At 43.2% G+C, this 25,520-nt stretch overlaps 1 protein-coding gene across 3 annotated transcripts; it reads right to left on the bottom strand.

Moving 5' to 3' along the window:
• Positions 1-1,840: 1,840 nt before the first annotated feature.
• TKFC (triokinase and FMN cyclase) lies at positions 1,841-25,475 on the bottom strand. 3 transcript variants are annotated; one of them, XM_048485517.1, is made up of 17 exons: positions 25,259-25,474; positions 22,953-23,142; positions 21,560-21,670; positions 21,296-21,477; positions 20,937-21,015; positions 19,537-19,626; positions 17,836-17,870; positions 17,678-17,762; positions 17,283-17,372; positions 16,294-16,410; positions 11,473-11,592; positions 9,029-9,166; positions 8,500-8,606; positions 6,509-6,612; positions 6,338-6,371; positions 2,893-2,982; positions 1,841-2,272 (listed from the first exon to the last, which is right to left on the bottom strand). In XM_048485517.1, exons 1-17 carry the CDS (start codon positions 25,259-25,261, stop codon positions 2,111-2,113), a joined length of 1,737 nt encoding a protein of 578 aa, XP_048341474.1. In that variant the 5' UTR covers positions 25,262-25,474; the 3' UTR covers positions 1,841-2,110. The 3 variants fall into 3 exon arrangements, with proteins under 3 accessions (XP_048341474.1, XP_048341473.1, XP_048341472.1); XM_048485516.1 differs by lacking the exon at positions 25,259-25,474 and adding an exon at positions 24,961-25,097; XM_048485515.1 differs by lacking the exon at positions 22,953-23,142 and having other exon boundaries at positions 24,961-25,475.
• Between the last annotated feature and the right edge of the window lie 45 nt (positions 25,476-25,520).

The raw sequence follows: 25,520 nt of genomic DNA, 5'->3' as shown, positions 1-25,520 counted from the left end.
TATTGTAAAGATGACAAATTAGAACTTTAATTATCAGAAAACTAAAATCATGGCATTTCCTGCTTCAAATATGTGAGGGTAGTCCTCCACGCTGCCAGTAGTAGAAGAGCTCATGGGGACTATGTTAGTGGAAATGCACAGTGGAGTTCAACTGCCATCCTTAAATTCCTTAAGACATATTCCTGCAGCACTTAGATTCTGTAAAGCCAAGTCACTTATACAGCTCCTGAATGGTACCCAGGTAGGTCCCTTCCCCAGTTTTGCACCTCTTGAAGTGGTACAATATAAAATTTTAAAATCAGCCCTTCATGTTCCAAAATGTGTCTCTAATGCCACTTTTCAGAGACAGGCCTCATGAGAGTGGGGACAAGAGTGTGGATGGCCATACTTAATTATTGGCTCAGACTGCTTTTTCTCCCACTTGGCCATACCCCATTGATTATGAATGATGACTTTCAATCTATATGGAACCAGGCATTGGTATCTAAAGAGAAGTCCCAGCAGACAGGAGGAGAGCTAATGTTGTCCCCATCTTCAAAAAGGGGGAAAAAGAGGACCCAAACAACTACCATGCCCAGTCAGCCTGACATAAATACTGGAAAGATTCTAGAACAGATCATTAAACAGACCATCTGTAAGCACTTGGAAGGGAGTAATGTGATCACTGAAAACCAACATGAGTTTTTAAAAAACAAGTAATGCCAGACTAATATTATCTCTTTTTTTGATAGAGTGACAAACTTGGTAGATGAAGGGAATGCTGTGGACGTAGCATACCCTGATTTTAGTAAGGCCTTTATCAAGGTGTCCCATGATATTCTTGCAAGTAAGCTGGAAAAACGTGGACTAGACAATGAAACTGTAAGATGGATTTGTAATTGGTTAACTGGCAGAACACAAAAAGTGCTCATCAATGGCTTATTTTCATCGTGGAAAGAAGTGAGTAGTGGAGTGCCACACAGTTCTGTCCTAGGCCCAGTGCTATTCAATATTTTTATCAGTGACTTGGATAATAAAATAGAGGGCATGTTAATCAAATCTGCAGATGATACCAAATTAGAAGGGGGAAACTAATACCATTAGGGCTTTTGCAAAAAAACAAACAGTCCTAGAGTATCATTATACCAATATATCATTGTAACAGTAGATGTAGTGGATTCTCTGAATTTTTAGCAGTCTCTTCCCTAGCAAAGGGTATGGTTTTTTCCTTATATTTCTACAAGGAAAGGTGCTGAAGACTTGCTTGGATTTTATTGAAAGCTGAGAATTTACAGAATTTCCCACACCTATTGTCACAATGGTATATATCCATATGATGTTCTATGTGCCAAAAAGAACCTGTATTTACAACAGTATATTGTTGCAAGAATATTCTAGTGCCAATTTCTTTTTAAATAAAAAGCCCTATTGTGGCAGGGGGTGGAAATGCCTGCTGCTGGGACAGGGAGAGTCCAAAAATTTCCCACCCACAGGAGCGAGCCACCACCCAGGCTTTACTGCATTCTTTCCCAAAACTTTGGAACAAGGTAAGTTTAAGATTGAGGTTTCCCCTAGCTTTTCTCCAGAGGTGTACAAATTCAGTGCAATGGGGATAGCAAGAAAAAAACCCTGCTTCCCAAAAGCATGGGACTCTGGGCAGATAACCTGTGTGGAAGCCATCTCTCTTCTCTGACTGACCTATCAGGAACCTTATTCACTTCAAAAACAGTAGCAATCTTCAGTGTGATGCTATTAAGTGCATCAATACATGGCTTTAATTGAAGTGCAGCTCCTGCAAATAGGAGAGTGATGATACAGCTTAGAATATGATAGACTCTTTCCAACAGTACTCTACAAACACTTCCAGAAGATAAGATATTTTATTTATAGCCTGAATTAGAAAAGCACAAGTATTGGTCCCAAGCTAAAGAAGAGTTCCATCCATTTGTATGAGGTTGCAGAAATTAAAAAAAAATCAATTTAAGAATGCTCTAGTCTCAGGCAACTATGGTTACAGATTCAGCACAGCAGGAGCAACACTGTCACTATGAAGATCCTTTGATTCAAGCACAGGAAAGGAAGGACGGTCATGCAATATTTCGTTAACTGGTGAACCACAGTCTGAAATATGTCATATTGGTTGAGCTTGCAGTCCTTCCAGGACTGCCTTAAGAATAGCCGCAACTGCTACAGCACCAGGGTCTGGCTCATCTAAGTGGGCTGAGCCGATGTAACTGGCCCTCCCAGCAGCTGCTTCCATATTCCTGGTAGATTCAGCAGCATACTCGGCCTGCTGCAGAAGAGAGGAAGAAATCAGTTTAGAATATGAACTTTACCTCTCCACCAGCAACTGAAAAGAGTGTAAGAATCAGAGGCGTAGCTCCATAGGAGCAGGGGTGGGGGCGGATGCACCAGGTGCGCGCATCTGTGGGGGTGTGGCGGGGGCGTTCTGGGATGGGACGGGGGCGGACGCACCAGTGCACTGGGAGCTTTTCCCCCTTGCTACGCCTCTGATAAGAATGTATACTTGTCCCATGTCCCCAATGTAAGCATATATAGGAAGACAATACCTGTAGTAGTGTGCTTTTCAATCTGAAACTGAGCCAACATTACTCTTCAGATTTGGCCCTGACTCAGCAAATGAATGACTGAAGGCTTACATGTAATGATTAAATTCTTGGGGTTTTTTCAGATTGCCACAGCAAAACTCTCAAACAGCATTACACATGAATTACTGGCTGTATTTTTAACTTGGGGATCCAGTACAAAGATTTAAGATGACTTGACAATGTACCAATAGAAATAGAGACAGTGGGGTGCTTGCACAAATCTTGAACAAAAATCTGTTTACAAGCCCACCTCTTGTCCCCCTAGCCCTTGAAAGTTCACCTGCATGAAAGTTGATAAACTTGCCTGTACAGCTTTGGCCAGAACCTGCATCAGATCAGCCTTAGGGCTCTTCAGAGCTCTGAGCTCTTCAGCAGCAGCACAGAGTGAATCCAGCTGGCCAAAAGACAAGAAGGATTAAACAGAAGCAACTCCACCAGCATGAGTAATGGACAGTCTTTTATCTTCTCATCTAAAACCTCCCAAACTTTACTGCTACAGATGAGACAAATGGCTTGGAGGGATGCAGAGCTGAATTGATTTACAGTAGGGGAAAGCAAGGAAGAAACAAGGATATATTTACTACAAATAGATGATCTACAACATAATATCCATTGCTATATAATTTGAAAATGAAATTGTGAAGACTCTTAAGGGTAGGGTTGAGGGGTTCCATTTCCCTATCAGCAACCTGCCCAGGGTCCAGCTCCACTCTTCTCCCCCACCCCTGCACTCTCCTCAGCACTGGATGATGCCACAATGCCAGTTTTGAATGACTGGGGGCTCTTATTAGGTTATCACCACTTTTTAAATACAAAACTGATTTTTATGCAACTTGAGCTTTCCTTGTGTTTGCAGAACTGAACCTTGTAGCCATGGTTAATCCCATTGTATGGATTTTCAATTTGCGTGGGGGCCAAGATATAAAGAACATAGTGAGATAATATGGAGTCTTCACAGAAGTTTCCTTGAACAGATATAGAATGTGAAAGATCTGTTGCATCTCTCTCATTTTTATCCAACTCTTCCTCCAGAAACTCAGAGCAGCAAACATGAGAAGTTTAAAGCTCTGAGGCCAGCTGCACTAATATAGGCTACATATTGTGCACAGTATCCATCTTTCCTACTATTTTATAAGACTTTGAAGTCAAGAATGTCAGTCACATCCTTCATATTAATGACACCTTGTAATAGTTTGTCACCATATAGAAGAAGAAGAAGAGTTTGGATTTATATCCCCCCCTTCTCTCCTGTAGGAGACTCAAAGGGGCTTACAATCTCCTTGCCCTTCCCCCTCACAACAAGCACCCTGTGAGGTAGGTGGGGCTGAGAGAGCTCCGAGAAGCTGTGACTAGCCCAAGGTCACCCAGCTGGCGTGTGTGGGAGTGCACAGGCTAATCTGAATTCCCCAGATAAGCCTCCACAGCTCAGGTGGCAGAGCTGGGAATCAAACCCGGTTCCTCCAGATTAGATACACGAGCTCTTAACCTCCTACGCCACTGCTGCTCCTGTAATATATGCCAATATTGAACACCGTACTAACTAATAAATCACAATATTGAACTCCATATTAATGTGTAAGTCTTGAAAAACAGTGCAAACTTGATGCATTACAGACTCGTCCCCTTCGGGGACGGGGCGGTATAGAAGCCCAAAGTAAGTAAGTAAGTAAGTAAGTAAGTAAGTAAGTAAGTAAGTAAGTAAGTAAGTAAGTAAGTAAGTAAGTAAGTAAGTAAGTAAGTAAGTAAGTAAGTAAGTAAGAATGAATGAATGAATGAATGAATAAATAAATAAATATGCTACAAGTGGCCAAACTGTGGCTTATGAGTTGCGTGTAGTTTTCTAATGCAATAAAATGTGTGGCTCGCAGCTGGAGATGCAGGTCTCTCCCTCTCCTAGCTTACTTCTAAGCCTGTGTGCTACATTATGTGACATGTCCACCCAGTGGTGGGATTCAAATAATTTAACAACTGGTTGTTTACAAGCACCGTTTTAACAACCGGTTCGGCCGAAGTGGTGCAAACCGGCTGAATCCCATCACTGTGTCTACCTCTTCCAGGGACATGGCGATGTTTCTTGAAGAGCGCAGCAGGCTCTAGAGCAGGAAGAAAGCAAGGATAGGGAGAAGGGAACAGTAGAAAGACAGGAAGGTGACTTGATGGGGAGTTATGACCAAGCCAGGCTGCACAGAAAACTGATGTTTGTGCCTCACCTCCCTGACAAATGCTTCCAAGGAAAGGTGGTGGGGCATCCCCAGCTGAGGGACTGGCTGGGTGGCAAATCAGGATTAACTGTGCTCAATGTTACCATTTTAGTCTGCAAGGGCACAGGAGATGACCCCTTAGTCATCTCTCAGCAGCAGAGTGGGACAGCATTAATGGATTTTCTGAGGGAGTTGAAAGGAACTTTCCAGCAGTGTTCTTGAGAGTGGACTGAGAGGGGCAGCCCGGGTTGTTGTTTTGCTCTCTGCTCTTGCTGCTTCCCTCTTCAGGCCTGTTTTGGCTTGGAAAAGAAGTCTCCCTTGGCTCTTTCCCCAGGCTTTGAACTGGTTGCAGAATCCTTGCAATATATGAAAGTGGGGAGGGGTGTGTGTTCCTCATGTTGCTGAGTCCCACGTTCAGTTTTCAACCTCTTAAATTTAATCAAAGTAACCCTCAACCTCTTCCTCCTCTTTTCTCCTGGCACAGTTCACCAGATTTCCTTTCTGATGGTGGTGATGAGGAGTGGTGAGTGCCCTTTGGAAGTGGCTGTTCCCTTCTTGCAATAGCAACCTTGGGTACTTGTCCTAGCTAAGGAAAAAAGGCTCTGAAGCTGAAGGTCTTGAGAGACCTTCCTGAAAATTCTGTTTTTGCACGAGGTAGATCATGTGGGTTATGTGAGGATGGAGAGATGATGCAGGTCTGAGTTCGGATCTAAGCACAATGTGGGATTTGTAGAACAAGAGGCCCTTAAACATATACAAATCTAATTTCATTGCCAAATAATTGCAACTTGTTCAAATATATGGGATGAAGGTAGAAGAACATTCAGATCATCTTTGAACTGTGTCAGATATTTAAAGCAGGTTTTGAAGACATGGGATATTTGGCGAGGGGGAGGATTCTGCCGCAGAAGTAGCCACTCTTGCCCCATTCCTTTAAACAAAATAGTAAAATGCTACCTAACGTAGATGACTTTAATTAATCTAGAGTAAAAGGATTAGAGGTTTTTTTCCCTTCAAAATCTGGAAGGGGGGAATCTCTCACCTTTCTTGCAATGCAGCATTTGAATTTATATATTTTTCTCCATGCTCTGACCAGATATTTAGTTTTAAACAAAAAACTATCATTAGCAATATCTGTTTTTACCTCTTTGGTTTTTATTTTTGGCAGTCTCATTTCATGTTAATAAAATTACATATACAAATAATGATTATTACATACATATACTTCTTAATTTTTATATAAAAGGTTTGTAACAAGCTGTGCATGCCACGATAAAAAGGAGTGTGTGATATCTGTTCATGTCTTGTGGCTCTCAAACATCTGAAGTTTATTCTGCGGGGCTCTTATGTTAAGCAAGTTTGGCCATCCCTGATAGATGCAGTTGTGTGGGGCTGTAAGTTGAGCATTCTGAGGCAACAATGACAAGGTCTGCAAGACATGAATCTATCTATAGCAAGCAAGGAGCACAGTCTGTTTTGCCTCAAGATGAGATCATGGTATTAGCAGGGGAAATTACCCAAGCAACAGCAGTAGAGAGCATCACTTACCATGGTTCTGTCTCCGGGGGCAGCTCCACCATATCTGTCAGAGAAAAACAGTCCTGCATGTAGAACCAGTGCCCAGCTCTCCCTTGCAGTTTCTCTCCCAAACAGCAAGGGCAGACGCTAACCCACTGCACACCAGAAAGACTGTGCTGCAAACACATCAGTGGCACTCACCGCATCATGGCTTCGATACCAGCATCCATGGCCACAGACCAAGTTGATAGGTCACTGTCCATTCGTAGGGGCTGAGCAGCAGCTGTCAAAAACAGCCCATAGAGCTGTAAAAAAAATCACACTGGTCTAAGAACAAAGTATAGCTGGTTAAATGTTCTGTTTCACCAATTTTATGGCACAATTGTTCAAGCATAATATAATACCTGAATAAGGGGGCTACAAGCTGCTTTGATTATACAGATACACTGGGATACAAATGGGATGGAAATTCAAGAAATCTAACCCTGTAAACTGAGAGACCAGAAATAATTCTTAATTGGCAAATTTTTCAAAAATATTTTAAGTGTATTTCCATAGATTTACCTATCTAAAAATAATCTTTCCCTGATAGGTATCAGATTATAACATTGTAATGTACAGTATTTACTCGACTGCAAACTAGTTTTTTTCACAGGTATGCCATTAAAAAAAGGAGCAGTACATCTTACAATTGCATATAAGTTAGTTACACTGAATATTATTTTTATGTATAACATTTTTAAGGGGGTTGACTTATATTCAAGGTTATTTTCCTGTTGCATAAACACAGTGGTCAATTACGCACAAGGTGTTTGCTACGTGGAGGCGAATGTCCACCCATGCAAGATATCTTGTATGGATGCATTTCCTCTAGCCCTGCTTTCACTCTGCACTTTCCCCATAGCAAACAAATCTACTTATAGCACGAGTTTAGTTTTGCTTTGTTGCCAGAGCAGGACAGATTTGCCAATGGGCATAGCTTTGCCCTGGACCTCTTCTCTCCGCCCGTAGCCAGCCTGCCTAGTCTTACCTCCCCACTTCCTCGGGTTGCTTTGCATGCTTTTTCCTCGCCCTCCTCCCTGTTGCTAACTAATTCCCCCTTCTTGTCCTGCCTATCATTTCTATTGCCCATGTCCTCCCTGCTCCTGCATATCTTTAGATTTTTAGATTAAAAAATATATATACTAACACTAAAAAATGTAAAAATAATAAGACTAGCTGATCAGTCCAAACACCCAATTTGCCCTGCATTTGGTCAACAAACTGGGATGTTTTCAGCCTCATAGTTTTATACACAAGCAATCAGTGATTCCAGACCACATCAGGAAACACCCGTTGGTTGGGTTTACAGGACTTTGGGAGATGGATGATGATGAACCTGGGGAACTTCGTGAACGGCAGTTCACACTGTCCTTTTGTGGTTGTACAGTCTGCATGCTGCCATTACTCCCCCCTCGCTTCCCAGCATAACAGACAATCTGCTTGGGGGAAAAAAGTACAGATGGCATATTCAAGACTTTTTAAAAGTCTTTTTAGTTCACCTTTTTATTTCCATTTATCGATCTATCAATAGATTGATCTATTGATCTATCAATAGATTGATCTATTGATAAGATTAAAGATTAAAATTAAAGATTATATTAAAAATTAAAGCATGCATTGCAATAGAAAACCCGCAAAACATTGCCACCCTCAGACGCAGGCAAAACGTCAGGGCAGTGGGTAATAACGCCAAACATGCTCCCAAACAAAGACTCCCTGGTCAGTTCTCTTTGAAGTTGAGGGAACCTCACTGTGCATAATCGGCCAGTAATTGTCCCATTACAGTGTATCCCACATTTTCTCCAGAGGGTCAAAGAGCTGAACATTGGTTTAGTTTTGGCTTCAGCTAGTAAGTTCCCTATTCCTTCACTTGCAAGTGTATGCTGTTTTTCAACTGGTTTAACTTAAACCGAAAGCACCCTGCATCTCTTAACTAAACAGGAACCAGTTTTTAAAATATTTAGTTATCACAAGTTTATGCACACATACTTCCAAAAACAGTAAATATACACCAGCAATAAAATGGCTCATTCACTGTCTCTTCACAGCTTGTTACATTCCTCTGCCTACAATAGTGCAGGCCTTCATTGCAATAGTCACTGAAGGACAATACATGCAGCGAGCGGCAAATCCACTTGATAAGTACTCACCGCCCCTGAGGAGCCTCCCATCTTCTCCAGCAGCAACTTTGCCAAGGTAGAGAGCAGTTGAGATGGATGCTCTGGTAGAGGTGTTATACTCAGCCACTCCTGGATTGCTGAGGAAATAACACTTGCCAGTTAGAAATGACTGCATTCTAGCTGCAACTCACTAATGGTTACAAATTATGTTTCACCAACATAAGTCCCAAGAAATGCTACAGGATTGGACAGGGAAAGACAGGGATCCTGCTTTACAAAGAAATTCTGTTAAATTTGTTAAGACCAAATATATTTGCAATGCATCATTAGGAGAATGTATCATTATAATCCTTCTACAGAGAGGCATTCTGAAGAGATACTCAGACCTTCAGATTTCTTACTTCAGAAAAGCTATTGGGTATAGTAAATCCAAACTTATGAAAGAACAAATGAATTATGAAAATATATTAATGTGCTAAAATAACTCTCAATCTTACAATGAAGCATAAACTAACCAAGTGTCTAAGGAATTCTAGGGCACTAACAGAACAGCACTAACCTCTGGCAGCGCGGGCATGGGTGCTGCCACAATCTCCGTCACCTGCAGAACGATCCAGTTCGTTGAGTTTGTCCTGTAAGTTCAGCAGAGTACTGCATACTGTATCCAGAACTAGTCTCATCTGTGGGGAGGCTGGCACTAAAGGACATTATAAAAGATTTACTTAGGTATTGAAATCATAAGTGTTGCTTCATGGAGCAAACTACTGGTTGTGCCATGCAATCTTACTACATAATTGAGCAGCATGTTCCTGACGACGAACCAGAAAAGTGAAGGATTCTGAGAGATGCAAGTGTGCATCATGTGTTGCCTAATGGAGTTTACTGGTTCTGCCATGCAATTCAGCAGTGTGTTCCCAAAGATGAACCCCCAAACGAAGGATTCTGGGAGATGTAGTCCAGAGGGTGCCATTTCTCATGTACAGTGGGGCTGATGAAACTACAACTTCCAGACTCCTTCTCACTCAGCCAGTAACACTTCTTGAAGCTTTGGGGTCCTTGCAGGGCTGTCCTATTCCTTGTATGAGCCAACTCTCCATTAGGGATCCTTGCACAGCTGTTCTATTCCTTGCCTCAGTCAACTCTCGAATAAGTCAAAAGCGAGCTCAGAACCAGCAGCCAGGCCATCCTGCCACAGACAGTTTAGCGGGGAGGGAGGTCTTGCTGCACCTGGAATGGTTCCGGCTGAGGCAGTGAGAGCAGGGCTGTAGGGGGAGAGGCCTCTCCATATCCAACCAGAGCAGGCAAGCTGCTGAGAATTGGGTTGGGAGGAAATAGAGAAAGTAGCAGGATAGAGAGTGAGAAGCAGAGAAGAAGGGGAAGAACAGAAGAAAAATAGTGGATGTAATGTCCTCTTGACTCCCCACTTGCAGGTTCCTACTTGCTACAGTTGTATTTTTTCACACAACAGGCTCCTCAGATTCATACCCTGCTGGCACCTCTCCTGCATTGCAAAGCTGGGGAGAAGTCTCTGCATCTTCACAGATCTTCTTTATTGTTCTGCATAAGAGGGTAAACTCTACCCAAACTCTATCCAAACAGCTGCTACTTTGTTACAGGGAAGTTTGAAACCCAAGTCCATATCAACTTATTTAACACCTGACAACTGCAGCAGAATGTTTGAAATAACCTGAAGTATAGCTTGGCATGAAGCAATATCAATGTTCAACATATGGCTTTCAATCTATGACCACACAAATCTTATTTGTAAATTGTACTATTATCAAAGAACCCATGACTACCATTATTCCATCTTGTTGTGCAGAAACCTATGATTTAAAAAAATTGTCACACAGATTGTAACAGAACAAAAGTAGACTTGAAGCAGAAGAGGGAACAGGAGGAAGTACTTCAGTGTCTTTTCGCCTTACAGTGAATGCATGCATGGACATTCACATGTTTGTTTGTAAGAAATAACCAACATGTGTTCGCTTGACAAATGAAACCAGGGACCAGTACCTGGATAAATGTGGAGTTCAAATCACACATTCGGCTGTACATGCACTGAATGCAGTGTGAGAATTGCTCAATGCAAGTCTAAAGAATAAAGTCTAAAGAAAAATCAAGGAAATCAAGTCTATTCTGTACATGGATTGTGCACGGTTTCACCGAAACTTGTGAACCTTAGTCAATGCACTGCCAGCCCAGTTTTCCAAGAAGAGGTGATTCCATGCACAGGGTATTTTCCATAGTGGCCAAGTGGTCAGTGTGATAGTTATTGGCTTGCATTGGTGATAGGGATTATGCATGGCATAATCTAAGGTGGTTTCTCATCATGATAGCTACATTGCCTGTTACACAACACGAATCACTGCTTTGCTGCCATCATGAATCTCATTGTGCATGAATCTCATTGTGGTATCCCCTTTTTTGGTTTTTTTTTTGCACATGCTACTCAGGAATACTAACAAAATCTATTTAGCTCCATCAGCACTGTAAATGCGGGGGATTCTGTTTGGTAATGCCAATTATTGCCAGAGACTGCAGCACAGCCATCTACATTTCAAATGAACCAAGTACCTCTGCTGCTTAGCAAGGAGAACAGTGCCCTTCATCTCTTCAGCAGGCACAGGGATGAAAGCAGCATTTTTCTCTCCAGGCCATAGAAAACATTGATCCAAATGCACAACGGCAAGAAATAATAGGTTTAAAGACAAGTAGAGTTTTCAGGAGAAATTGGCCAGGGCTCAGTTTGCACATGAGCAGAGGACAATTATGTGTGGAAACAGGAAAAATATTAGGAGGCTAAAACAGGGAAATTGTGTTTGTACAACCACTTCAAGTCACAACTGCCTTCTTGATGGTGCAGTCTCTCTAGTCTAGGGGTTACACCTTTCTTCCTTCTGAAGACATCTAAAAATGACTGGACCACAATAAATCACACTGGACAAAATGAAGCAGGCCAAGGTATGACAAGAAATTCTGAAGTGGCCACAAATGCTTTACCTCCTCTTGGTACAAACTTTTCTTCCTCAGGGTATTTCTCAGGTGCTATCCTCTCTCTTCTCTTGTGCGATACTGATGCTCTAGTACATTGTGACCAGGCCACAGCAGTAGTTTTTGAATCTAAGAATTGGAACACAGAACATTAAGCTTCAGCTGTAGGCAATTTCATGCTATACCATTAACCTGCACTCACAAAAATAGAAACAATAATGGGCTGATGAAAATCTGTTTTATAAACAGCTCCATTCAACAAGCAGGCAACTGGGTAAGAAGGCAAACTTAACAGTGCATGTTTGAACCCCAGAACAATGGACTTGAACAAATTGGCCAAGAAGAATTCGACACGATCATAAGCTAGTAAATCCCACCTATTGGGACTGTGTTCAATTCTAAAAAACACCAAACAGTTAGGAGACCTGGGGAAACATTTTTGGCACAAAAAATAGCTTGTGAGTCTTTTTAGCCATCTGCCTCCTGTTTACCACCTGTTTTCAGGAGCTGCCCTGGTACCAAGTTTTTCTTATTTTTTAATCCACTAGGCTGCTTCTTCCTCACAGGATCACAAATCCTGAATATTACATCATAATGCCAAACAGTCAGTCAGAATAAGCAATGTGACAATGTCCCTAAGGGCATAGCCAATAAAAGGTAAGAACAATATCTCCTGTACTTCACAGCCTTACTCAGGGTAAGCATGTTCAAATGCATGTTGGGGAAGAAAGGAGGATGTGACTACTACTCTGGTCACTACCTAGGCAATAGTTCATTAGCAGAAAATGTAGGTACTTTCAATTGATAAAAAAGCTAAATACTTTGCCACAAGCCCTACAAATAATCAAAAATGGGTCACCCTTTCAATAGATTGCAGGTAGGTTGTGCATTTATAAGGTCCACATTAAGTCAGCCACAATAGAAGGAAACCAACTTATTAACATGGAAAAAATAAAGTCTCAACTCATCATACCTATTTTTTAAACATTAGAGCACAAGACAAGCTTGAACCACCAGACAAATGGTCCATCTAGGCCAGCATCTTGACTGATGCTGTTACCCGACCGACCCATGGTGGGTGGGTGACGGTCTCTGTTTTAGCACAATGGAGTCTCTACCCATCCTGCCAACTGTGGGATAACTAGCAGTGCCATGCCAAAATGGGGAGCCCATTCTCTGCATTGGCTAGCGTACCCAAAAGGGCACAGTAAAAGCTTTTTTGGACTTGCCCTCGCCCATATCTGCTATGCAAAGTACCTGCCTCACACCCTTCCTAAGGGGATTAAAAGGAAACAATACCCCTGCATTGGAGAGCGTTCCTGTCTCCAGCCCTGGACTATCCGTCCTGCGAAGACAAAGGACTTGTTAGTGTATTTGCCCCAAGTGTTCCTGCCATCATTGTATTAAACTATTACCCCTTCCTCTGACTAATCTCTTTCTAATGACCACTTTATTTACACTGCCATTGTTTTACAGTTATGATGAACTAGGGACTTTGCCTACCTCTAGGCACTCCCAGCTTACCCCATCAGGCTAAACACTCAAACCATTAGCTTAATGACTTAGCACTGAAAAGTTGATGTCTGCCTCTTGTCTTTCCCTGGAAAGGCAAGATTTGCCTTTGTCCTGGGAAATTAAGAACCACTCTGCATAACCCTGAAAGTCCCCTCTTCCAGTAACCAATGTTCAATATCTCTGGACACGTCTCCGTCAACTGATATTGTCCCCAACTTGTTGATTTTTCAGAACTGTTCATCGGACCTTTCCACTCCAAGATCAGGTGACTAAAACCCTTATTCCCAAATTCCCTTCATCTATTCCAAACCTATCATCTCAACACTGCTTCCATCCTAGGACTATGTGTATGTTCTGCAGCTTTGATTACGGTGTGCTTGTGTACCCCTCTTTTCCCTAAATAAATTTGTTAAACTTTATTTTGCTCTTCTGTGAATTTCTTGCATAACTTGACCGTGGTATCCATAGGCAATAAACATCTTGAGCTTTCCTGACCTTTTGCTAAGCCAAAGAGGCTGCTTTTGATAATTCCCCCACTCTACAAGGGACAAACTCCCACCATTTCAGGTAACAATGCAGTGGCTAACCAGTTACTCTGAAGGGCCAACAACAAGACACAGAGGCCAGGGCGTTCCCCTGATACTGCCTCCTGGTACTGATATTCAGTAGTTTACTGCATCTGAATGTGCAAGGTTCCTTAGTTATCCACAGCTAGTAGCCACTGAAAACCCTATCCTCCATCTTGGCTGGTGACCATCACTACAACCTCTGGCACCAAATTTCACATTTTAATCACTTGTTGAGCAAAGCAGTAGTTCCGTTTGTCCATCTTGAATCTACGGACCATCAACTTTTATAGATGCCTTAAAGTTCTAGTATTTTGGGAGGGAGAAAAGGGTCTCTTTAGCTACTCATTCTGTCCCATGCATAATTTTATAAACCTCTATCATGTCCCCACTTAGTTGTCTCTCAGACTCATTAGGAAAGATGCTCTGACCCCTCACTCACCTTGGTTGCCCTCTTTGTACTTCTTCAGCTCCACAATGTGCTTTTTGAGATATGGTGACCAGAACTGTATACTGTTTTCCGAATGAGGCCACATCATAGATCTTTACAAGGGCATGATATTGGCTATTTTTTCCTCAAACAGTTTCCTAATAGTTTAATAACAGAGTTTGCCCTTTTCACTGAACAGGGGAAGTGTCAGGGGGGGTGTCATGGGGGGGTCCCAAGTGCCACATCTGTGGGTCACGTAGGGAGGGCACATTTCCCTACCAGCCCCCTCTCCCCAGGAGTAAGGCTGCCAGACTGGAGTGCACCTCTGGTGTACCGTGACTCAGCAGCCTTGGAGCTGCATTCATTCCCTTCCTTCCCTCCCCTGCCCTCCAGGACATTGAGGTGCCTCAAGGCCGCCAGGTCCAGGCTCGACCTGGCAGTCTTGTGACCTATAGGTTTTCTTCCTATTTCCCCTTCCTTCCCCCTTCCCTTCCTCCCTCCAGTGAGAACAATGAGGTGTCCCTCTGTCGGGTCGAACCTCGACCCAGCAGCCTTGTAGCCCTGTTCCTTCCAGCACGATATTCCTTAGTTTCCTTCCATCCCCACCTTTCCCTTCCCGGCACAATGTTTCTTAGCTCCCCCTCCTTCCTTCCTTTCCCTTCCATCACATAGTTTGCTAGCTTCGCCCACCCCCACCCCCACCCCCACCCCCACCCCCACCCCCTTGCTACCAAGAGCACATTAAACTCCACCGCAGTTGCTGGGCACCAAAACAGAAAGGAAGATCTTCCAATCTACTCTATTTGATGCAGCAAGCAAAGAGACTGACGGTTCAGCTGACTGTGGTCAACTTTAAAGTACAAGACTGGTTAGAACTGTCATATTTATCAAGTAATTGTTGTACAACTGGGAAAGATCCAGACAAAGTTAAGCACCTTTCAATTCCCTCAATTAAAATAAAATAAAAATATGCAATTATTTTGCCATTGCAAGTCAAGGGACTTAAGAGCTCTTGACTTCACCTGGATCATGCCCAGTCAGGGCATAGCTATCTATCCACTCTATCTTTGCCTTCCTTCATCATGGGCTGAAATCTTTGTTTTGTTTGGAGCATTCCCAATAGCTTCTTATTGGCCATCCTCTGTATGCTTTCAGTGAATTGTAAAATACTTATATATTTTAAATCCAAATCAGCACTGCTGTGTCTGTAAAGGAAGAGGTTACTAGCTTAATTTTATGTATTGGTTTATTGGCTTCATTTATACCCTGCCTTTCTCCCCATTGGGAACCCAAAGCAGAATACACCATTTTCCTCCATTTTGTCTTCACAACAACCCTGCAAGGTGGGTAAGGTTGAGAGTGTGTGTCTAGCCAAAGTCATCTAGCGTGGTTCTATGGTAGAGTGAGAATTTGAATCTGGGTCTCCCAAATCTAGGATTATCAGCTCTGGGTTGGGAAGTGATTGGGGGGATTGCCCTTCAGGTGTGTGAAGGGAGAGTCTTCAATGGGGCATTGTGCCAGAGAGTCTGTCTTCCAAAGCAGCCATTGTCTCCAGATGGGTTGATCTTTGTTGCCTGGAGATCTGGCGTAATAGTGGGGATCTCCAGCCACAACCTGAAAGTTGGCGACCCTACCCAATTCCTAGCCCAACACTCTAATCACTACATCTACTGGCTCATATGTAGATCTGCCCCACCTTTATTTAGATGTGTGTTGTGTTAATCACTAGATAACTGGGACCTACCTGGCTATATTGGTTAGCTGAAGCCTTTCTATTGGTTAGGAGACAATTGGGACTTCTTTTTTCCAGGACTGGCCTGGTAACTTGGAAGACTCATTTAAGGGTTGCCAATCTCCAGGAAGGGGCTGGCACTTTCCTTATATTACAGCTGTGCAATTATTTAAAAGATGGGTGCTGGATGCTTGAGGCGGAGGCCAAGATCAGCTCTTGCTCTGGGCTTCATTTTCTGTAGCTATGCCACTGCTGCTGAGGCACACCAGACAGACATTTTCCTTGGGCTATTAAGGTTTTTCTTCCTCTGTGACTCAGCAAGTTAAGACCTCATCGACATACACGTCAATTAAGGATTTTCTGATCCACCTTACACTTACCAACACTGAACTTCACTTGCCACGTTACTGTCTACTCACCTAATTTGTGGAGATCTTCCTGGAGCTCTTCTCAGTCAGCCCTGGTTTTCACCATCTTGAATAATTTTGTCTCATCTGCAAAGTTCTTGCTCTAGCCTCCGCATCAATAAAGTACAACATCCTCCAATTTGCAAGGCTGGAAGGAAAATAGATATCCAAAGGACTCACCAATAAGGTTCAAGAGCTCATCATCCACAAGCAGAAGAGTAAGCGAGACACCAGCCATCTCCAGTGCAGTCATGAAGGAGCCAACGAAAGCCCGGGCAATGTGAATTCCCCTGTTCTCTGCAATAATTAAGCATGCAGAACTGAGAGGCACTGTTCTGGGTGAGTGACTAGCGTATAAGGGAGGTGGGGAGACCAATAATGAAAACACGGCTTTAAACAAAAATAAAAAAGGAATTTTTTTAAAAATGGGAACAAATGAAGAAACAAATTGTGCAAGAAGCAGGGATACCAGTTTTCAAATTCTAAAACCTAAATGAAATGAGCAAAGTAATGGGAACGCTGATATATTTTTATGTATTTATTAGTTAAATTTAGCACACCGCCCACCCCCGAAAGTGGGTGCTAGATCTTAATACAACATGCTAGATCTTAACACAAACATAACTGTTCAATCCATGAAAATCCTTTCAACAAGAAGAAACACTAACTTGTAGTCCTTGTCAACCAATGGTTGACAGAATGAGACAGTACTAGCTATAAACTGGGACAGCAAAAGTTTTCACCCATGTAAGTGCATCACTGTTCATAGTTCCCACTATTTCTATCACATATTTGTGTGGGGATAGATGACATTTTGGTTCCTTTTCAGTTTCAAGGCTTTGGCTATCAATTAGTGGAATAAATGAAATGTGGCAAGCTCCCAAATCAAGTAATTACCTTATTAATTAAAACAGAAATATCCCACATGAGCCTTGCATGCAATGAAGAAAAAAAACCTTGATTTCTAGGATGTGTACATTCAACTCCAGACACCCAAACATCCTGCCAGTTCCTAGTTCTGACTTACAGAATTTTGCTTTAATGTTTTATTATTAAGATTGCTTTGGGTTGCTGAACTTCACTTTTAGGATTTCCAGTAGGCAAAAATCCCCATCATTCAGCCACTTCTTTAATCTACACTCACCTGAAGTCTCAGGACAGTAACTTACCAAGACAATGCACAGCTGACCCAGCCACTATGCTCAATTCTAAGCAAGACAGGCCTCCTAAGTTATTCACCATCAAGACTACAGAAGCACCTGGAAGCCAAGAATTGGGTATCATTGAAAGTTTTTCCCAGGCCATTGCTCCATACCTGAGTTAACACAGAAAATTGAAGATCATAACAATTGCTCCACCACTTGGGTGAATTCTAATCCCATAATTCAAGTGACTTCTAGGACTAGAATTGAAGCTTACCATTCGAGTGTCCTTATAAGGGGTTTAGTTAAAATACAGGACAAATATGAGAAGATTTTGTGTGTGTGTGTGTGTATAAGTAGTTTCAAGCATCCTAAGCAGTCTAATTAGTATGCATAGCTCAGCTCCAAGATACAGTACTCACCAGGCTTGAGTGGCACATGTGAGGCACTGGAGGGATTGGTCATGTGATCTAGCATTACTCTGACTATTTTATCTGCTGGCATCATCTGTGAAAGAGAGGAAATATATAAATGAACAGTCACAAACTTCTTGTCTTGCAAGAAGGGTCAGTCAACTTACTTTCATTCTGCGCACACCTGCTTCACCATGGATTCCTGCAAAAAGAGTGAAATATCAGCTGTGACACCTGTGATGCCTATTTCATCTCTAAACAAAAGCAAGCTTGGCTTAGGGTGACTAACTGCGCAACCCTGTACAAATTTACTCTATTCTAGGCCCACTGATTTCAACAGGCTTATAATGGAGTAACTCTGCCAAGTTGTTTTGGGACTATAGTACATCTTGGTCTACTCTAGTACATTCATACCACAGATATCCATAGATAAAGATGGTCTTTTTTCCTCAATAATCTTATTTGTAATTATTTAGTCACTATGGTAAAAATATGCATAATAGACACAAGGCCTAAATAGCTACCTAATCACAAACAAACAAAATTCATTTGTTAGATTACGCTGAAAAACCAATTATCTGTACAACCCTCAATAAATAATCTTCAATGTGGCCAAATCTGCAGGTACTTACATCTGAAGGTTGGAGCCATGAAAAAATGAGAAAGATCTTTCCACAAATCTGTAAAAAATGTCCCAGGCTTGCAGAAAAATCTGAAATATCCCACCACAAAAATAACAGAAGCAGCAGCTCTAGCTTAAAAAAATGAATGCCCTCAAGTGGATGTTGTTAGGTAACCACAACTATTGCCAGCCTTCAATCCTTAGTTTCTGTCAGTAAAGGGCAGCAGGCCCTTTCCTGGACTGTTTTAGCCTTTAAGAGAGGACTCTTCCAGGCCAGGGCCAGCAGTAATCACTGGGCAATTTTCTACCATCTAACTTCAATTACTAACACAGGATCAGCTGCTTGCTACTATTTAGCTTCAGCCTTACCTCAAAATACCAGTGTGGCGTAGAGATTTCAGACTTGGATATGTGAAACCTGCTCTGCCATGGAAGCTTACAGGGGACCTTGGGCCAATTACATACTCTAAGCCAAGCTTAACTCACAAGGTTGTTGTGAGGATACAGTAGAAAGGAAGATGTAAAGCTGCTTGGGGCACGTGTTGTGGGGAAAGGTGCAGCAGAAATGAAGTAGATAAATATAGCTGAAGGTAGATTGGCTGGTGGGTGGGAAGGACAAGCAGAAAAGGAGAGAAGGTTAGGGGGCTTCCAGGAGTAGAGAAAGAGGAAATAATGTGGGAGGGAATACAGGGGAAAATGAGAAGCCCTTCACAAGTCCTTGTGATTTCTCCACTGCACAACTGGGTGCAACCTGGCTGCCAGCATCATAAAACTGGATCTGGCCTAGTAACTACCACTGTGCAACAGGGTCATAGATTCCCTAGATAGAATCTGGCAGGGAGAGGGAAATGGGGAAACCTGAAGGGGTGGGAGGGAGAGATAAAGGTAGGTTAAATGGTTGGTAAGAGGAAGATGGAATCAGGAAAATGGAATCAGGAGAAGATGTGGGAATTTTCAGTGAAGGGAACAAAGAAATAGTCAGGGGGGAGGGGGAGAGATAAGGTGACAATTGCAAGTCCTTGTGGGTTCCCTCCTTGTAATGAATCTAATTTGGAAATATGTCTATTTTTCTTGTAGACCATTCACCATAATACAATAGCATATCCAATTCACTACCATGTCGACAGACATCAGTCAATAATCATAACTGACAAAGAACTTGCACATACAGCTTTTCTAGCCATGAAGTACATATTTATGAAGCCATGCCAAAAACATAGGAGAAAAGTGTAAAATGTATCCTCACCCAAGCCTAGCTCAAGTTCATCTGCAGCAAGTTGGAAAGTAGGTCTGGATCCAGGAACACTGCATGGGGACACACTCACTCCCAGAGTGCCTATTATGAATAAAAGAAGTCAAAACACCACGTTGCAGATTCATTTTTTTGTTGTGAAACAGAAAATGAAACAAATAGAGAAACCTTGCCCATGTTCTAGGCTACAATGCAGTGCTCTGAACAGACCACCACAATCCAGCACAGGACTGAGAATAAAATGCTAGACTCCATAATATGATATAAACCAGTGGTCCACACCTTGTCAAACATGAGGATCTATTTTTAACATTAAAAAATTTCATGGACTCCATATAGTAGTTGTACGGAATTCATTTCTAGAGAAAATGCATAATGACAAAAGCAACTATGAATTTAATTAACACTTTTAAATGATTGTGCATTCTATTGATCACAACAGTATTTACATACACTTGAAAAATAATATTATATGTGCAGTACATTACTTCATTCATCTCAAGAAAGTATGTTTGCTTATTATTGCTTATTACACTGAGTGTTCAATGAGATGGTTGGTGCTGGTTTGAACCTTTCAGAGTTTAGAAAGGCTGAAATGACTTGGCACAGTATAAGGAAAACTTAATATATTTGTATAGTTTGGAGTCATTGGTGTAGCTGCCCATAAAGACCCTTTTCAGCTGTGAGTCTGTACTACCAGAAATTGGCTTGAGTGCCAAAAGAGCTGTCACCAAAGATCGAAGGGAGTGGGTGATGGGAGACAATACACCCTACTCAAGACATTCACAAGGACTGGGTTGGTGCATGCTTGGGACCTTCTGGCTGAAATGGCTAAATGCGGCCTACTTTGGTGGAGGACTGAAGTGGGCAAATCCAGTTAGGGAGCTGTGGCAACACTGCAGCAAGCCACCTGGCAGATGAAGTTCAGCTGGCTTCACATAGAGTAGGGGTCTTCAAACTATGGCCCTCCAGATGTTCAGGAACTACAATTCCCATCAGCCCTGCCACTTGGCCATGCTGGCAGAGGCTGATGGGAATTGTAGTCCATGAACATCTGGAGGGCCATAGTTTGAAGACCTCTGACATAGAGCATGACGGGAGGACAATTCCCAGAAGAATGTCCAGGTTGAAGAAATTGGAAACCTGTCCATGCTGGATGAATTCATGGACCCCTTGCAAGAACTCTGCCTTCCTTCAGAGCCCCCAAGCCACTGATTCAACTCTATCTCCAATAGGGATAAACAACTTTACATTCTAACTAAATATACTGCAAATATAACCTTAACATTCAACATAAAATGCATCACCTGAACTACTTGACCTTCCAGTAAGAAGTTATAACGCAAGTCAGGCTAAGGTTTAATTCGAAAGGCTGAGGTACCTGACCCACTCACCCATTGATGCTGCAATAGCAGTAACTTTACGAACAATTTCATTCAGACCAACACCTTCCTCAGCCAGAGCCCCAGCCACCTAAACATAAAGAGGAACATTGTACTGAATTTCATCACAAGCATTATAGCAGATCACCACTTGTCACTGCACCTTATATTACAAAGAACCCAAAAAGAAGTGGAATGATTATGAATAAAATGACTAACAATGATGGCAGCTGAGTCATTAACGGCATTTTACATGGAGAAAGTTTCTTGCATGTTTTCTGTTCTGTATCCTGAGCAGCAAGTGCTTCTCTGTGTTGGAGCCCTTGGTCAGCATACAAATGAGCCTTAAGTTTGAAATGCATGTCTCTTACCTTATGTATAAGCACTGTGCCACACAACCCTCTCCTGCCCGCCTTCTTTTTTGTCGTAAAGGCAGAGTCATCACCAATCACCACCATCTGCACAACAGCCCCTTCTGCCTGTGCTTGTTCCAGTGCCAGTCCAAAATTCAGACGATCCCCAGTGTAGTTCTTCACTATTAGTAGTGTTCCAACTAAAGAAAGGAGAAAAAGAAATGAATGCGACTGCATCTTACATTCAGCAAATATGTCCCCCTAGCAGGAGTGCTGTTGTACCTGCTCCAGCTTGTCTCACAGTTCGGATCGCTGCCAGAATGCTTCCTACTGCAGGTGAAGTGAACACTGCACCAGCCACCACTCCAGTGAGCATCCCTCTCCCAATGTATCCTGAGGAACAAAAACAGACAGGGCTGCATTAGCATCTCACATACTGCTCATACTCCTGTTCCACCAGAGCTCAAAATAATCCCAGCAAATAAAAGGAAGCTTTTCTTTACTAAATTAGTAATCAAATTTAGAATGCATTGCCTGTGGATGTAGTAATGACCCCTACCTAGAGGAAAGGTCTGTCAATGGCTAATAGCCATCATGAATACAATGAAATTCCAAATTCAGAAGCAGTCAGGCATATCGGGAGAATATAGCGCCCAGGGCAACACCTGCCTGGGGCGCCCCTCCCGGGCAGCCTGGTGGGGCCGGGCCTCCAGGCTGTCCAGGTCTGCCACTGCCCTCCTCCGCCAGCTGGGCCAGGAGCCTGCTGTGGGCCCGCCAGGCACCCCTCGGCCCCGCCCCGCCCAACTGCTCCTTCAGCTGGCGGAGGAGGGCATCAGCGGTCCTGGCCAGCGGAGAGCCAGGCGGGGGCACCTCTTCACAGGAAGGGTGTGGGGGGCAATTTTGCACCCCCACATTGGCACCCAGTGTCAATTGACCCCCTCCCCCATGTCCCTCCAACAGATACACCACTAGAGGCAGTAAATTTATGAATACCAGTGTGAGAAAGCAACATCAGTGGAGGCCTTGGCCTCTATGCTCTGTTTGGCCATCCAGGGCAACCTGCTGACCAACAGGATCCTGGATCGGACTGAGCTTTTCTTATGCTCTTAGAATCCCACTGCAACTAGAAGAACTGTGGTAAGTCTTTCAGCTTATTAGACGCCACGTGTCCGGTGTGTCGCGCCCCCTCCCCCTTGGTGCTACACTACTGGTCTGCATGCTGTTCATTAGTGTGGGGGTGAACTCAGCAAACTAAGGATTTGGGTCAGGTTCCCCTAGCACTATCAACCCTTTCTGACTTGTAACAAGTTAATTCCTGGAGTCACAGGATACACACAGATAAGCCCTAATGCAAATCAAGGGGCTGCATTAAAGAGGGGAAGAAACTGCTCACTTCTCCCATTCTGAAAATAATAAGTGTGAATAAAGAAAAAACAGGCAATTTTACAACATCCTCAACTTGCATGGAAGTTTGCCCATGTGGGCAACTGTTTCTGAAACACCAGAAAGGAGCTTTCTAAAGGTTAGAAGATACTGAAGGGGAGAGGGAACAGCAAGCAGATCAGATCACTGGATACAAACCATGACAATATCCATGAAATGCCATACACAACCTGGGATGGTGGGAGGGGGAAAGGCATATACACAAAAGTTCCATAAACCTGACCCCACAAACCTGCATGGGCAGGCTCATGTCCAGAACCCCCTCCAGAAATAAGCGCCACTTTGCCCTCCACATTTTCCAGGTCAGAACGCAAGGCCACTCTGTGGCCTTGCAGCAGCTGAAGGCCAGGATTACAGGTCACTATTCCAGTCAATGCATCATCGGCACAACTCAGAATTGTGTTCAGTAGCTTCTTTGAGCCCTAGAACAGGATCACATAACAAGAAGATTCATGAGCATGCTCACACACATTCTACCCTTTTCCCCAGAAAATAAGACAGTGTCTTATATTAATTTTTGCTCCCAAAGATGCGCTATGTCTTATTTTCAGGGGATGTCTTATTTTTCCGCTCCACAGCTGCATGCTCTGGTCGACGGGCATGCTTCCAAACAAAAACTTTGCTACGCCTTACTTTCAGGGGATGCTTTATATTTAGCACTTCAGCAAAATCTCTACTACGTCTTATTTTCAAAGAATGTCTTATTTTCGGGGAAACAGGGCACTACACAGGGGGGATTCCAAGCACATGGCTGGCTGATCTACAAAGTGACACTACCCAAAATAAGCAGATATGTGGCTCGTGATTCTGTTGTGGCATCCAAAAAGGTCATATTTTCAGGAGAGATATGTAAGTAGCATCTGTTTCTTGAATTTTTACTGTACTTTGAAGTTCAAAAGTTGATTTTTAACATCTTTAATAGTTTGCCCTTGAGGACCCTAATTGGGCAGAAAGGCAGACTATGTGTTTTAAATAAATGACTTCCGCCACACTTCCCTGAGGCTAATGCAATGGAAATGACATTCACACAGCTTCTTGTTGTAATTGCTAACATTTGAAATCCTTCGGCAGTACACAAACACAGAACCCAGACCTCTGTCCTCTGGCACTGCTGGTCAACCAAGTCCCAAAATCCAAAGAATGGGTGGAGAACAATCAAGACCAGGCAACTGGCAACCTGTCCGATTCTGTTGAATTATTTATCATAGGCTATTCCTTCACAACAACAAAAGTTTCAAGCTGCAGAAGTAACAAATAAAAATTAACTTCTCTGTAGTAAAAAAGAAGTATCTTTGGATACAAACCATACCTACTCATATTAAACAGTTATTCATTTCTAATGATTACCGGTACATTGCATTTGCTTAGATTCCTACCTATTCAAGTTTAATAGCTATTTAAAAGTCTTGAAACTCAGCAATCACTTGACTAGTAATTACAAGAAGCAACTGCCTGCAGATAGCCAGGCTCATAAATGTGTGCATGCAGCTGCAACAGTGCCACTCTTAGACAACTACAAGAAGCCTGTCATGCCCCTCCACCTTAAAGACTTATAGGCTTGCTACATTTACTGGGGAGATGGAGAGAGCCTATCTCTAACATTTCCAGCTATTTCTGAGTATATATTAAGAATCCCAACAACCACTACTACCTTTATTGGCATTGAACGTTAAAAGTTACAGAGTATTGCACTGAGTCAAGTATCCTCATAGCAATTGAGAGAAACTTAGCTACCTTCACCGTTGTTTGAGAGTGCTGATCACCTGGAAGGTGATGTGCAATTTTCCTATTGCTAAATGAGGTGCCCCCATTAAGTAGAGATCTTAATAAATGTTCCACACAGTGGAGCAGGATGCGCTCTGTGGTATCAGGTTGCCTCAGCAAAGAAGGGCAGAGCCTTTTGCAATGAGGTGTGCCTAGATACCTACCCAGCAGGGTGGATATTAAGAATCCCAAAGTGGTGGCTGTATTTGTCTGCTGCAGCAAAAATAAACGTTAGCATTGTGGCAACTTAAAGACTAGTACAATTTCATTCCAGCATAAACTTTCTTGGACTACAGTCCACTTCTTTACATGGAACGAACAAATCCTCACCTTACATAAGAGGATTCGGAAGGGGGGGCAGCTAAGTCAAGAGGCAACTATAGAGTGAAATACCATGACGTGCAATTCATATTAACCCAATGACTGATAATTCTTTAAGCCAGGGGCTTCACACCGTCTCCCACTTGGGGGCTCACCTCCATGTTGCCAGGAACTACGACTCTGGGCTGTCAGCAGGGGGGAAAAGGATAGTCCTCTGCCAGCCACAGAGGGAGAGAGCTCTAGTTCTGTAATGCGGGGGAAGGTCGCCCCGAGATCAGGAGGCGGATGGAAAAGCCGCGTCGCAGCTACTGCGGGGCCGGGGGCTGCCTTCAGCCGTGCCTCCTGGAACCGAGCCGAGGAGAGGCTGAACAGAAAGGCGAGGGGGCGGGCTGGGGCGCTTGCTTGAAGCCAGCCGCGGACTTTGCTCTGGAGACTGAAGTCCCCTCGGCTCACCATAGAACAGGCACACCCTGACGGACAGGGGCGAGAGGGCGGGGGAAAGCACGAGCCATTTGGTTAAGCAGAAGAGGCGGCTCGAGCTCCGGCGGTTGACTTCAACACGCGACGTGATCACAGAACTGGCAGTAAGGCAAGACTGGGCGGGACGCCGTGCGGAGGCTTCGGACTTCAAGAATGCGCCTGCGCTACTGTGTTCCGTGCAACCCGATGGGCTATATTGGCCTGCGCGTGCGCAAGTCTCTCGCGCTGTCGTCTG

Source organism: Sphaerodactylus townsendi, linkage group LG02 (assembly GCF_021028975.2).
Source record: "Sphaerodactylus townsendi isolate TG3544 linkage group LG02, MPM_Stown_v2.3, whole genome shotgun sequence".
NCBI lineage: Eukaryota > Metazoa > Chordata > Lepidosauria > Squamata > Sphaerodactylidae > Sphaerodactylus > Sphaerodactylus townsendi.
The sequence above is the reverse complement of the archived record's forward strand: the minus strand, read 5'-3'. Positions and strand labels throughout refer to the sequence as shown.

What these genes read in the sequence shown, in the direction of transcription:
- TKFC (XM_048485515.1), bottom strand. Translation starts at nt 25,261, where the DNA reads ATGGTGAGCCGAGGGGACTTCAGTCTCCAGAGCAAAGTCCGCGGCTGG. An exon ending in GCACAGTGCTTATACATAAG is followed by an intron (nt 21,016 to 21,295) that starts GTAAGAGACATG and finishes CTTTATGTTTAG; the next exon opens with GTGGCTGGGGCTCTGGCTGA. An exon ending in TGAGCTCTTGAACCTTATTG is followed by an intron (nt 11,593 to 16,293) that starts GTGAGTCCTTTG and finishes TCCAATTCTTAG; the next exon opens with ATTCAAAAACTACTGCTGTG.